We start from the raw sequence: 14588 nt of genomic DNA, 5'->3' as shown, positions 1-14588 counted from the left end.
AACCACACAGTCAGGGAGGAGTCGGGGCCTGGGAGGGCTAATCATTTTTCAGGACAGATTGGTGCCATCCCATGCCAACCTTCTGGATACATCCCTGCTTAATAACACTTTAAATCCCACATGTTTACTAAGGTATAATAAATATTCTACACAGTTCTTGCAACATTTTTACTGTTGTATTTGTCAGCTTCATTAAGTTGTTACTAAGGAGTTTTGGCTGTTGATGAATACATTTGTCACCAACACCTAATATTGTAAGATCTTGTTACCTCACATTATAAAGTCAGTGTTTTGTGAATTAGAACTAAATGAATAAATACAACCGAAGTGAACTGAATGGAAGCTGCATTAAATTATATTTAAATTTATGGCCAAAATATTGAACTGAACTGAAGACTACTCAAGGCACATATTTGATGCTTAAAAAAAGCAGTTGCTGTATCTTCATGCAGGTATTTTTTTTTTTCCTTTCTTCATTTTTTTTGTCTCATGTGTCCAAAGAGACTGCAGCTGCAGATTCAAAATGCAGTCATTTTACCACATGCACAGCCAAAATCCAACTACACAACACAAGAAATGTTCTCTGTTTATCAGCACTGAGGAGACACGTTTAAAAAAGTCAGATTAAAAAAAAAACATCTGGAGGCTTGATGAGTATATTCAGCTTGAGATAGAGGTCGACTGATCGTCCGTCAGCGTGCATGTGACTGTTCAAAATCAGGGATTCTGGCTGTGAAAGAAGGCTGAAAGTCAGCAGTGTGAGTTAACACAGCATGTATGTTTAATGCAACTGGTGATCTGTATGTCCAGCTAATCTCGTAGGGCATGCTATTGCAAGAATATTTCATTCTGGGACTAACAAGGCAGAACAATCTGAACCACACATCACAAACCAAATGGTATGTGATAAATACAGGCACTGGTACAGCCACAGAGAAAACTAATCTACGCACAGGGTTTAGGCCGTACATTAATTTTAAGCAAAAAATCCAGGCCTACTCTATGTCAGCATGTCAGCAATAAAATTATGCTAACCCAGTTATTCGTGTGCAAGTAACATGGCCCAGCTGGTAGATTTGATTGTGGCAAATTTGTGTAAACCCGTGTGTGTGTATGTGTTCGCGTGAGGCATATTCTTCGTCACATCATCACCGAGCAATATTCAGATCAATCACTGCTATGCGGCCGTCACAGTGTTGTTCAGAAAATAGCACAGAAATTCATTTGTCCCCATGCTGAACTTTCTAGACCGAATTGTTATGTGATTTATTGAATTATGTTCCCAACTAGATGTGAAAAAAACACGGTAATCTGTGTTTCAAAAGAGGTCCTTGAAAAAAGAGGTAAGAAGCGCCAGAGGTAGGTGCATCTGACAGGAAAGAGAAAGGAAAGACCATCAGAGCAGCAGATGAGAGGCTTCCTGTCCTGGAGAGGAAAGGGATGAACGTGCAGACCACCCCAGAGTCAAAGCAGAAAGTCAGCCTGAACGTTTGCTAATGATAACATGTGGATAGTACGACTGAATTTTATCGTTGGGAATTACTCATCTTAACGTCAACTGACTCTGCTTTTTAAAGGGTTTTGTTAGAGGGGACACGTGCTCCTTTCCTTTCATACCAACCTGCAGTACATTCATCAAACACTGAAAAGCAAAACCTTTCCACGGGCGCAACCTCAATTGTTCCCTTTAACTTGCTTTCAAAGCTGCTTCATTTATACAGTTAAATTCAGACATCATTGTTTACCTCCTTAATAATTATCACCAAATATAAAAGAAATACTATTTCTGCAGCACTTTTGAAATCACAAAAACATAGAGCTTTAATAAGACTGAAACATGAGAATAATAACTACACCCACCTGCTGCTTTATTAGTTGTGCTTTCAGCTTGTACCTTTACAACACATGTCATATTCAACAAGCTGCCATACCAGCATGACAGGATCACATAGTTGCTGCAGATTTGTCAGCTGTACATACATAATAAAAATCACACCACCACATCCCAAAAGGGCTTGGAATGCTGATCTACATGATCAGCAATAATACTCAGGTACTTGTGGCATTTAAACAATCTGCAACTGGTACTAAATGGCCCAGAGTGCGCTAATATCCTCTATACTACACCAACAACAACAACCTGAATTATAGGTGCAACATGGGATGGCTCATGTTGGTTGTACCAACATGAAACCCCTTACCTTCGAGGTGTGGCACCTTGTGTGGTCTTCTGCTGCTGTAGCCTATATGCTTCACAGTTGCTCGTCTGCATACAACTAGATTTTTAACTTATTGTTGCCTTCCTATGAGCTCAGAGCAGTTTGCCCATTCTGCTTTGACCTCTGGCATCAATTTGGCCTTTTTGCGCAGTGAAATGCAGCTCATTGGATATTTCCTCTTTTTCAGACTTCTCAGCAAACTCAAGAGATGGTTGTGTAGAAAGTCCCAGGACATCAAACTCAAAGTCACTTAAATCACCTTTCTTCCCCATTCTGATGCTCAGTTTGAAAGGCTTTCTTGACCACATCTGCATTTCTAAATGTACCGATTTGCTGCCATGTGATTGGCTGATTAGATATTTTTGATAAACAACAAATTAATATGTACATCAAATTAAAGGCAGGTGACTGTAAATCAAATACCACAACTAAAGTGTACAAAAAACAATCTCTATATAAAAGAAAAACCAAATGCAAGTCATTTACTTCTTTTTAAAGCAGATTTGGAGACACTTCTGTGCAGGTCTTTAAAATGTCGGGGAACACAGACTCGTGTATTTTGTTAAACAACTTGAGTCAGTTCAGTTTAGCCATGGCTTATTCATTCATTTAATATTTCTCTCTTACATACACACCTCTCTGCAGAGGTTATTCTGAGCTGCTTCCTTTTTGTGTAGATCCTTCAATTCTCCAGGGGGAAAGATGAATGCAGGCTGACACTGTCTCTCCAGTAAAAGCCAAACGATGCCTAAATGCTTAGTGACATGTCTCGTTTTAGAAATTGGTTGTTGCATCCAAAACTAGTGTCCCGACAAGTTATAATTATCATTGTCAAACTGGCTTATTTTGATAATACAATCTAGCCTTTCAGTCTTTCCTAATTAACTCCTCTAATTTGCCCTTCAGGGTAAAGTATAAAGGGGCTTTTGTTAGAAGGAATATTAAGCACTGCTATTATTAGCATAATGAGAAAGGGAACATGGACCTGTGTTCAGATCCTCTCAAACTATGCGATTTGTAAAGGCTCGAAAAAATATAGGGTTTGACGCCTGAGTGGTTGACAAGCAGTGGAAGAAGGTGATGTTATGAGCTACAGAATTTAATAAATATCACTACACTGTCCACTTCATGGAAGATGTTTATTTTAATAAGTGAAACCAGTAGTAAATTTTAGTGCTTAAACTGGTAGTAGTAGTAGTAAAACAGGTCTTATCTTTGATCATAAAATATTCAAACTTCCCCAAAACTTCAGCTCTGGCTCATATCATATATAAAACTACTTTATTACTAACCCACTGCACCGTGGACAGAGACAATGTTATCCTGTCTTCCTCCCCTCACCCCAACCGGTTGTGAGAGATGGCCGCCCCTCCCTGAGCCTGGTTCTGCTGCAGGTATCTTCCTGTTAAAAGGGAGTTTTTCCTTCCTACTTTCACCAAAGTCCTTGCTCATAGGAGGTCACTCTGCTTCCTGACATTGGACCCACATTAAACTCATGGACTGAACATACACACACCAACAACCACCAATAACTGAACACACACACACTTGAGCAAAAACAAACAAATGGCCAACTGTACCCTCATACACACAATAATAACATGGCCTGAACCACCACTCACAACCACTAGCACTTTATATAACCACTGTAGAAATTATCCACATATCTCACTGATCTAAACTGCACTACTGTCAATGCTGTATAGACAATCATTCTGTACAATACAATAATTATAGTCCTACAACTGTTTATAACTTGTATAGTTCATATTTCATATTTCTCTATAGTTTCACATTTATATCTTGTACATAGCTTGAACACTCACTACAGCCTGTACATACTTATAGTTATAGCATATTCATAATATACCTTCATACCATGTACATTGTAACAATAATAGACCCATTTTTGTAATATATCTATATATCTAAATTATTGTTAATATATATTTTGTAATATATCTATATTGTTGCTAAAGCACTTTCTGGATGGATGCAAACTGCATTTCATTGCCTTGTACTTGTGACATGTGCAATGACAATAAAGTTGAATTATATTCTATTCTATATGATTGTTGGGTTTTTCTCTGTATGTATTATTGTAGGGTCAACCTTACAATATAAAGCATCTTGAGGCGACTGCTGTTGTGATTTGGCGAGGTATAAATAACACTGAATAGGCCATAACTTGAGTTAAGTTCAAGGTAAAGTTACTTTAACTTAACTCTGTCTTTATGTCAAATGATTTATGAACTTGTTTTTTGTCAGTGATGTGACATGCAAATACAGACAAAAACATGTAATAAATCCTCAGAGTGATGGTGTACTTTTGATTGTATAACATAAAAATGCATCAGTTTTGTCAAAAAAATTATAATTTAACTAAACTATCTTTATCTTTTTAATCACTGATCACTTTCAAACCATGACCCTGCAGTAGAAAAGTTGTTAATAAATTGGATGAGTGGATGAACCCATCTCTGCATAGATATGTTGAAGTATTTTATTAAAAGAAAAGGCCTTTATGAATGACTGATATCTGATGGCCTTAAAAAAAGTGTGCATGGTTATTAGAATAATATTGAAATCCCACTAGGGGAAGCTGTTACTCCACAAACACCCTGAGCCATTAAGCACTGTCTTATAAAAGAAAATAATTGAATCAAATTGTTCCTCTGTTGTGTAATACTTCTCCTTTCAGATATTTTTTGAATATATATATATATTTCAATAACAAACAGCTTCGGCATTTCATTGAATTACACTAAATCTGTTTAAATCAGGAACTGCCTCATTGAAGTGTAAAGTCCAGGAAGTGCCGTAATAACTGCAAATACTGCAGCTTTTCACATTAGCGAGATACTTTAGCCTTGCGGGTGGTTTTAAACTAGCAGGGAACGTGCCAAATTATAAAATGTTTGTTAAAACTCTCATCTTGGCACACATTTGACAAAGGGGTTGCTTGAATCCAGGTAAACCTTGTTAGCTTTTAGCACGATGCTTGTCCCCACATGCTAACACCGTGCACGTTAAGGTCACCACAGCCATCGGCTCCATTTGAAGTCTGTGTAGAAGCAAACAGCCTCATTATTTGCCTTCGTTGTAACAAAAGTAAATGCGCACAGGTGGCCTGGTGATCACTCTTAAATCACTTTTAAGTTGAAGCAGAAAGTAAATAAATGCAGGCTTTTTTTGTTGGATCAAGATTGTCGTGTCTCCTACCACTAGGCACAGGCCAGTTTCTATAATACAATTTAATTAAACTTGCATAAAAGCTTATGACATGACTGCACTGTGATGTAATCAGATCACAAGATAATAAACAAAACTCTTACCCCTGGGTGCTGTATGTCAAGAAGGTCACTCTAAATAGCTAGCTCACTTCAGATTCTGTGAATTTTAGCTGTTTTTAGCTCTGCCAAGGTGATTTTAGAGGGAGTTAAACACATAGATCTGTCAACACATAGACACACAATCCCCACTTTGGACATCATCTGATTAATCTCTCTCTTCTGTCTTCCTCTTTCTTTCACTCATCCCCTCTGTCTCCTCTTTATAACCAGAGGTTCAGTATTGATTTAGCTGGGTCAAGAGCTCCTCCAGTTCCAAGCACATAAGTATCGCTCCATTTACCTAGAAGTAGTTCTCTCATCGATCTCTGCCAGCTTTTTGCCGTCGGCCAGACAAAGTCAGTGACAGACACCGCTCTGATATCATCTCAGTGCCCACAGAGAGAAGGCTTGATATAGAAAGGCAGGGGGCATGACAACCGCTGTAAGCCACAGTGACTCGTATGAGAAAAGAAAGGCAGAGATCAAGAAGAAAGGAAACCGTTATGCTTCACTTCCAACTGCATTTCAACATTTTTATATTTTCTACATGAAGCCGTTATTGGACCGTGAATTTACTCATGAAAGAAAATGCTTTCTCATGTTTCTAATGCAGGCTTATTCATGGATGATCTGATATCCTCGTGTTGGTGTTGTTCCCAGACCATCATGAAAATGTTGTTCCAGGTTCAACATTGCAAGTGACCAATCACATTGTTGTGACGTTATTCTTTTGCGCGCCAAGCCATTCGTGCATTTATGAAATTCCAATGTTGCAAGGACAATATCAATTCTGCTTACCGTTTATTAAAGGGTTACGGTTAGGGTCAGGGTCAGGGTCCGTTGATCGGCGGACAGAGGCGGTTTCACGCAGCTTTAGTACAGTTTTTTGTTTTACGCCGTTTTTTCCCGAAGTCGCAAGAGTATGACGTCACAACATTCTGATTGGTCACTTGCAATGTTGATCCTGGAACAACATTTAGTATGATGATCTGGGAACAACACCAACACGAGGATATCAGATCAACCCTAATTCATAGATCATTCATCGTTTAATGAAGGGAAAAAAGATGCTTTCATGAGTAAATGACATGTATAATACAGAAAAACTAAATTAAATTAAATTAAATGAAAAAGGAAGCACTACGAGAGTGCAAACCACTGCCAAGGCAGCTCACTCTTTGAGCAGTAGTACTGTATTGTGTGTATGTGTGCTCTTTAAACATACACTAAGAAGTTTGTAGTGTAGTGACATATAAGAATAGCATGACAGATGTTGGAAGGTCAGAGGTCAAACGTGACATCATGTCTCCTATAATGTGATATTTAGAATCTCTAGATATCATTCTCTACATGCTTACATGTTGTCAATACAAAATATGGCAGTAAGAAACACAGTTTATAACAGCTCTGTATGACATCATAATAATTTTGACCTTCAAATCTATTGACCTTGAAGGAGAGAGTCAAAGTTTAACATATAGTAAACTGGGTTAATTTGGTTTGTTTCAATACATGACAACAGTTTGCCATAGTTCAAATGATAGTGTGATTATTTGGTTAGCATTAAATTTGGTCTGCATATGATGCGGAAATACGTGTGTGTAATCTTACGTGTTCACCTGTAACAGAAAGAAGAGTTATTACACAGTTTTATAAAGAACAGAAGGAATGCAAAGAGCGTTCCTTCGACAAAAAGACAGAATAAATCTGCATCCCTCAGTAAGAACAATGCAGCTGGATGAAAGATCCAGGTGTTTTCTTCTAGCAGCTAATGCAGTCTCTGAGGAGAAGTTTAGAAATGTCTGGTATGCTGACTTTATTCTAACCTTCACTGCACCAGATTTTGGCTGGAGCCACAGTTTAGACATCTAAACTGTATTTGAGCTCCTCTTTAATAGTCCTGCTGTTAATAGTTACAGACCAGTTTAGCAACTTTTCATTTGTTTAGTTTTCTATAAAGTAAAAAGCATTTGTGAAGCTCTTTAGTTCTGGAAAAACTAAACAAAAACAAAAACGTTGGCTGTATAAAATTTGAACCCATGAGCCTGCATTGGTGAGAGCTTAGTATAAATGAGCCTTATCATTATCCTGGTATCCTAAATGCCCCTACACACCACCTGTCCCTTCAGGGCAAGCCTCTGTGCACACCTGTCCGGCAGTGTTTACTTATAAACAGTTGATCTGGTTTGAACCAGTGAACTGGACCTTTCAAACTGTGAGAAGTCACTGATGTCCCTGTGTGGTGTTTTAACCTGATACAGACATGACACTAATGACATGAGCGGGGCATTGTGTGAGTGTGCCTCTGCAAGCGCACTCTGCCTGCATATGTGGTGTGTGTGTGTGTGTGTGTGTGTGTGTGTGTGTGTGTGTGTGTGTGTGTGTGTGTGTGTGTGTGTGTGTGTGTGTGTGTGTGTGTGTGTTAACGCTGCACTGACCTGGATGACAACAACATGAAACTAATTGCTTGAAATTAGGCAGCTTTCCCACACAATTATCATCAAATGTCTTCCTCAAAAGTGCACCCTCACCCTCCCTTCCACTTTCCTTCCCTTTTCCTTTTGCTCTAATATCTCAGGTGCCCAAGGCCACCATCAAGGTAATTTATTCCTCTGGCTGGAGCTTGGCACTGCTCCATCTCCCTCCACTATTTTCATAATAATGGTAAAAGTGTCATGTTATCATTAACCTAAAGGGCGGCAATAAAAGTCGCAGTAAAAAATTAAAGGAAAGGAGGGCTGTAATGCATGCTTTTATACCAACAACTGACCTCGTGGGTGGGGCTTCCTCATCCGAAGGCGGGACGAAGTTTCCCCACACATTAACACTCACAGTGAGTCGTGGATACTACAAGACCTTCTCATCATTGCAGGAGAGCATCTCTCCGCACACTGGGTTTTCTTCTCTAGAAGAAGCTTGAGGAAAATCGTGGGGAGGCGAAGATAACAGCAGTCTTGGCGTGGCTGGTTATGGAGACTGGACCACGGAGACTTCGGGAAGATGGCACAAAATGAGAAGTCAAGTGAGATGCTTCCTGTTTAAAAGAAATTGTGAAAGGAGCGTTGGCGTTTCCAAAAGCGCATGAGTGCCTAAGACGCGCTGGGTCGTGGAGAGGCGCACGGGAGCGCACAGGTTGGTGGAAGCAAATGCTTGGACATGAATTACATGTTAACTTAGACTGAGTTTAAAGAATATTCGAAGAGGTATTTTAATAGTTTAACTAATATTTACCAAAAGTGGGCAAAAATACGTTGTCATGCTTAGAAAAATGTTCAAGAAGCCTTAAAGTTTTATTTATGAAAGTAGTAGTTTAGTTGATTTCGTTTATTGAATATGAATATGAACGGTTAAACTGTCTCCCTTAACTGGGGGCTATGGTGGAAAACAAAAATGGCAAGCTTAAAGCAGCCTGAAGGCTCAGGGGCTGGACATATTTTGTTTTCTCAACATTATACTGCGGGCTGCGCGTCACTCCTTTGTTTTTCAGCGTGTTTCGGTTAATATTTACGTCACACTATTTATTTGTGCAACAAATTTTCACAGCTTCAGCTGGGAACGCCCGACAACAGGCAGTTATAAGATTATTTAAGTGAGCTACCGAAGGAGCAGTTACTACAAGTGCGCGGATTATTAACTATTAGAATGCTGGCTGCTTTGGTCGTTGCCATCATTACTCTTTGTTGTTTTACATCGTGTGACACGTTTATGGCGCCTGGGGGCAACTTTGAGATGCCAACATGAAACAGAATACCAGTTTGAAGGTTTTGGGGTGTTTTTAACAGCAACAACAACATAAAAAAAGGTAGAAGCTGTAAATAGGAGAAGAAAGTTGATTGTTTTTGCCACTTTTTACTCTCTTTATGTCTGATGAATTGGTTCAGCTGAAGTTAGTCTGCAGTTTTGCTTTGAGCTTTGCATCTGTACCAGCTTTTGAAAATATCTCTCATTTGAATTACATCGTTTTGGTTTAGTTTAGCGCCTCAAACAAATATACATTAAAAAATCTCACTTAAAGGTTGGGGGGGGGGGGGGGGGGTTAAACCAAAGGGAAGAATCCTCCTAGATCTGTGAAAATGCAATATAGATTATCATGTCCTTTTTCTTTAATATAAAAGGCGAATGTAATCAAATACGTAATGCTTGTGCTGGCCACAAACACATAAAATGATGATCACGGCTGCCTGTTCTGGTGAAGTGGCAACTGTTTTGATTGCAGCAGTGAGCATATGTGAGAAGAAGTGAACTCAAGAGCCTTGGGAGGCATTTTCTTTACTCTCTCTCTCACTCAGAGTATTCACTGGAGAGTTTCTCCTGGTAAATATGAAGAAATCGGTGCTCTCCCCATATGTTGCTGATTCTCTGTGATCCAAAGGGCAGCAAAAACAGAGTTCCTAAAGCAGAAACCTACAGAATAGTAAATCCTCCACAATATAATAAACTATAGCTCTTTTCATATGCACTGCAGCAGCAGAGGTGCACAAACAGAACTTTACTCACTACCGTGTCAGTGTGCACCAGTGTGCAAGTAGCATTAATAATATTCTGGTACATTTATGGCTAGAGAGTGACTGTCATGTATGCAGACTTCTGAACTCTCTATCCAGATAACAACCTCATAGAAAGCACACAGATTGTTAACAGCACTGCAAATGCATTTGCAGCAGTGAAAACATTTACGGGGTGATTTAGGTTTGTGGTATAATAATTGTACAACTCTGTCTTTTTCTCTTTTGTGACTTTTTCTAGCATAACTCCAGTGGACATCAGCTCTACCTCCTTGAAGATGGAGGACTACAGTGGGATATTTGAGAATGTCAGCATCTCTTCCACTTACAACTTTACTGCGGACAGTTTCTCAAACACCACCATGCTGCTACCGTTTAACAAGGTCATTGTCATCATCCACACCATCGTCTTCATCGTGGGTTTTCTGGGTAACACACTGGCCATCTACGTGATGGCCCGCTATGCAAAAATGAACACAGCAACTAACATTTACATCCTGAACTTAGCTGTGGCGGATGAACTCTACATTCTGGGGATTCCCTTCATAGGGACCAACAGCGTGCTTTCCTATTGGCCATTTGGAGAAGCTGTCTGCAAGATCAGCATGACTGCTGATGCTATGAGCCAGTTTGCATCCACCTTTTCCCTGACACTGATGAGCATCGATCGCTTCCTTTTCGTGGTTTATCCTGTTCGCAGTGTTAAATGGCGGAAACCAAGGTTGGCGAAGATAACTAGTTGCATAGTCTGGGTTGTGTCATTCCTGATTGTTCTGCCAGTCATCATCTTCTCAAGTGTACAGGAGGACTTTAAGACCTGCAACATGAGCTGGCCTGAACCACATGATGTGTGGTCTGCTGTCTTCATCCTCTACACCTCTATCCTGAGCTTCTTTGGTCCTCTGATTGTTGTCTGCCTCTGCTACCTCTTCATTGTCATTAAGGTAAAGTGACAAATAAAAGCACCCTGTGACTTAGCTAATATATTTTTTTGTTATTCTGCTGAGATTCTGCTCTCACGCTCTCATTAAAACTTTCTTTTAATTTTCCTTTTCAGGTGAGGTCAGCACGTGAACGTGCAGGCCTGACTAAGCGGCGCAAATCCGAGCGCAAGGTGACACGCATGGTGGTCATCATCGTGCTGGTCTTTGTATTTTGTTGGCTTCCCTTTTACACCACCAACATTGTCAACCTGATTCATATAATCCCTGAGCACAGTATGGACATCTACTTTTCCGTGGTCATCCTCACCTACGTCAACTCCTGTGCCAACCCGTTTCTTTATGCTTTCCTCTCCAAAAACTTCAAAGAGAGCTTCCAGAAAGTGCTCTGCTTTCAGAAAGCAAATGTTGCCAGAGCTGCACAGGTGCTGCAGGGTAGACAGAATGATACCAAGGTAAACCAATATCCTGTTTTCTCATACAGCATTTGTGCAAAGTTTTAATAGGAACAGTAAGACACTAACACTTGAAGGGGTGGTGGCGGTGGCGGGGGGTCACCTAACCCTTTTTATTGATCCAATTAGGTGCAAAGTTTTTGCATAGATTACAGCTGTATTTTAGGTTATTGTCCGCAGCTTACAGGTTGCATTGGCTGGTTAGCACTAGACAGTCCTGGGTGTTAAATCCGTGCATGTTCTCACGGTGCCTACGTGGTTGCTCTCCACATACTCCAGCTTCCTCCCACAGTGCAAAAACATGCATGCAAGGACAATTGGCTTTTATAAATTGGCTGCACGTGTAAATGTGAACATGAATGGTTATCTGTCTTTCTGTATTGGTCCTGCAACCTATCCAGGGTCTACCTCCCATGGCACTTGCAGCCATGAATTGGATTAGCAAAGAAAAATGGGTAGATTTTCTTTTCCTTTTTTTTTCTTTTCTCAACATATATAAAACACTCACAACAGCCCTGAAACAAGCTATTTTTACAGTCTTCATCTGCACATTGTGTACATTTGTGCGTCTCAAGCGGTTCCTTTTAATTGATGTGGCTTTTCTGCCAACTCTGCTTCGAAGGCCAGAATCCAAGAAAGGCCAAGAAACACATGTTTACCATTGACACTCGGGCATTTTTCATGCAGGTACCATTTCATCTGAACTTGTGAGGCATGTTTCTTCAAAGTGGAGATATTGATGTTGTTCTCTTGGTTACCCGTGAACCCTTACCCTCCACTTGTATTTCTAGTCTGGTTAGAGCTAGCTCATAACAAGCGTTATATCTCTATTTCATTGAGTAAGAAGAAGTTGAAGAGGCTTATTTGAGGGTTAGTCTAATGATCAGTTACACTTTAAACAAGCTAAAATTAAGTAGAAATATTATTGAGTAACGCAATCCTTCACTGGAATACAGATTAGTTCTGAAAATATGCCTCTGCATTCCTGCCCAGATATGTGTTGAGATCTTTCAAAATAATGGCATTTCCTAGAAACACTAAACTTCTGAGCACTTTTTTTAGCGCATGTGAATGTGTCAACACAACTAAATGCCTTCCTGTCTCTGAATTGCAAATATCAGCTTGTACTTTTGAATAAGTCTGAAAATTGTAATAATACTTACCCAGATCCAGATCTATATGTATATGTTTTCCATTGCTGCATTTACTGCATCTCTAATCCAGTTTTGTGCCTGCTTTTGTCTCCATAGTCCGTCCAGCTGAAGGATCTCAGGACCGCTCACAGTGAGCCTCTCAATACAAAAAATGTGGTGAATGGCCAATGACTGCTGATCCACTATGTACTGTTTTGATACCACATGGAACCTGGATGCTTTCTCCCTTGTCATTTAATAACCTGCCTTTATTAATGATCATTTCTTCCTGAGTGGAACATTCAAAGGAGTAAAAAGAAGTCATTGCAGCATATTTTTTATGGACTTTGTACTAGACTGACTGTGTTATACAAGGCATAAGTTTATGTCATGATGACGTAGAAAACGTCATCGGATTACAAAATGCTGAAAATTTTCAATTTGCATTATTAGACCCCATGCTTTCTCACCTCTATTAGCTTGTCATGGTGCTGTTACCTGTTAATTCAGTCAAATGTGCATTTCAGTGAAAGTACTGACTTTACCTTACTGAGCGCATTTGGGACTAAACAACTATCATACTCTTTTCTGTGTTGAAGTAACTGTGATAAAAACAAGAGGGGTCTTTTAGTGCTCAGCTTAAAAATAAAATTTGGTTAATTTTTTTGAAAAGTGAAAGCATTCCTTTAGAAATAAACTGTGTATAACAAAGTAGTTAATCAGTTCTGTGGAAATACCGGTATACATTTTAATGACGTTAGATTGAACGTATATTCATGTATCAGGTATTAGCCTTACATTCACGCCATCTTTGACCCGGGCTCCTATTGTACCGCTTTATCTCAGACACTGTTCGTTCTTTAATTTGTGAATTTACAGTATTCGGTTTGTACTGCTGTTACTAGACTTGTGACTGTCTTGTTGATTGATGTAAAGCTGGCTGAATGGTCATGACTGTTACGGTGGATTTTCATGTGACAGGTTTTTTGGGACATATTAAAGTCAGTCTGACAGACTGGAGTGGACAACACGGGGAAGTAAAGCAGCATTCTCAACCTGGTGGACAAACCTGCTGAGCAGCACTTACCCGTCTTATATTTGTAACATGAGTCAAGCAAAAAGCATGTGACCAGTCGTGACTTTGAGCTTGGTTAAAAATCCAGATGGACTTGTGAAAGCCTTACAGGTGAGAATGGAACAAGGGAATTTTTTTGTGTTCAAAGCACTGTGAATTATGAAAAGACGAGTGAATTTGAGTTTGTTATGCATATGAAAGTTAAATGTGTTGTATATGGGTCACCTATACGAAGGAAAAAAATAGTGAAGCTACTTTGACCATTAATAAATGGTGACGTCTGTTACTCTGCATCTCCATGGTCACAGTTGCTCCAAGACAGTAAGAACAGTAACTAACTAAACAAAATTAATTGTATATATATATGTAATATATATATATATATATATAACAAAGTTGCATTATATGTACATTTATTCCACTAACTGTGATTGTATGTTTTTTTTAAATAAAAGCAGATGTATGTTTCAGCACGTTCCCATTGAATCTGATAGTAAATGTTAATATTTTTATGCATTATTCCTTCCATTCATAGGAGTAGTAAAAGGGGAGTAGCTGTCTCATTTTTCTTATGAAGGAAAATGGTCAAATAGTAAGTAAACACTGGTATGAGAGCTGTTAGACATATAAAATGCATACATCAAAACAAAGTATCTAATATTTCTAAAGTAGCAACATGTTTGTATATTCTCTAATTTGTAGATATGGAATGGGGCTGACACACAGCAGGATGTATTATAAGTGCACAGTTGTGATATGTGCATTCACTGGGCCTCTTGGCAGCCACACCTGTTCACCTGCTAAATTCCTTAACACAATTATCTAATTAGGCAATCACACTGCAGCAGTTCAGTGGATTTAGACACATAAACATGCAAGATAACCTGCTGAAGTTCAAACAGAGCATCAGAATGAGGAAGAAAGGTGA

At 39.2% G+C, this 14588-nt stretch overlaps 1 protein-coding gene across 1 annotated transcript; it reads left to right on the top strand.

The window, feature by feature from the left end:
- Positions 1-8344: 8344 nt before the first annotated feature.
- Positions 8345-14130, top strand: LOC113020915 (somatostatin receptor type 5-like). Its single transcript, XM_026165236.1, has 4 exons — positions 8345-8683; positions 10298-11000; positions 11114-11452; positions 12703-14130. Exons 2-4 carry the CDS (start codon positions 10335-10337, stop codon positions 12775-12777), a joined length of 1080 nt encoding a protein of 359 aa, XP_026021021.1. The 5' UTR covers positions 8345-8683; positions 10298-10334; the 3' UTR covers positions 12778-14130.
- Positions 14131-14588: the final 458 nt, after the last annotated feature.

This window comes from Astatotilapia calliptera, chromosome 4 (assembly GCF_900246225.1).
Source record: "Astatotilapia calliptera chromosome 4, fAstCal1.2, whole genome shotgun sequence".
Classification (NCBI taxonomy): Eukaryota; Metazoa; Chordata; class Actinopteri; order Cichliformes; family Cichlidae; genus Astatotilapia; species Astatotilapia calliptera.
Note: the sequence above shows the minus strand (reverse complement) of the source record. Positions and strands in the feature narration are given on the sequence as shown.

Excerpts from the sequence above, each read along its gene's own strand:
- LOC113020915 (XM_026165236.1), top strand. The coding sequence starts at position 10,335 with ATGGAGGACTACAGTGGGATATTTGAGAATGTCAGCATCTCTTCCACT. Across the intron at positions 11,001-11,113 it reads ACCTCTTCATTGTCATTAAG|GTGAGGTCAGCACGTGAACG; the intron begins GTAAAGTGACAA and ends TTTCCTTTTCAG. Across the intron at positions 11,453-12,702 it reads GTAGACAGAATGATACCAAG|TCCGTCCAGCTGAAGGATCT; the intron begins GTAAACCAATAT and ends TTGTCTCCATAG.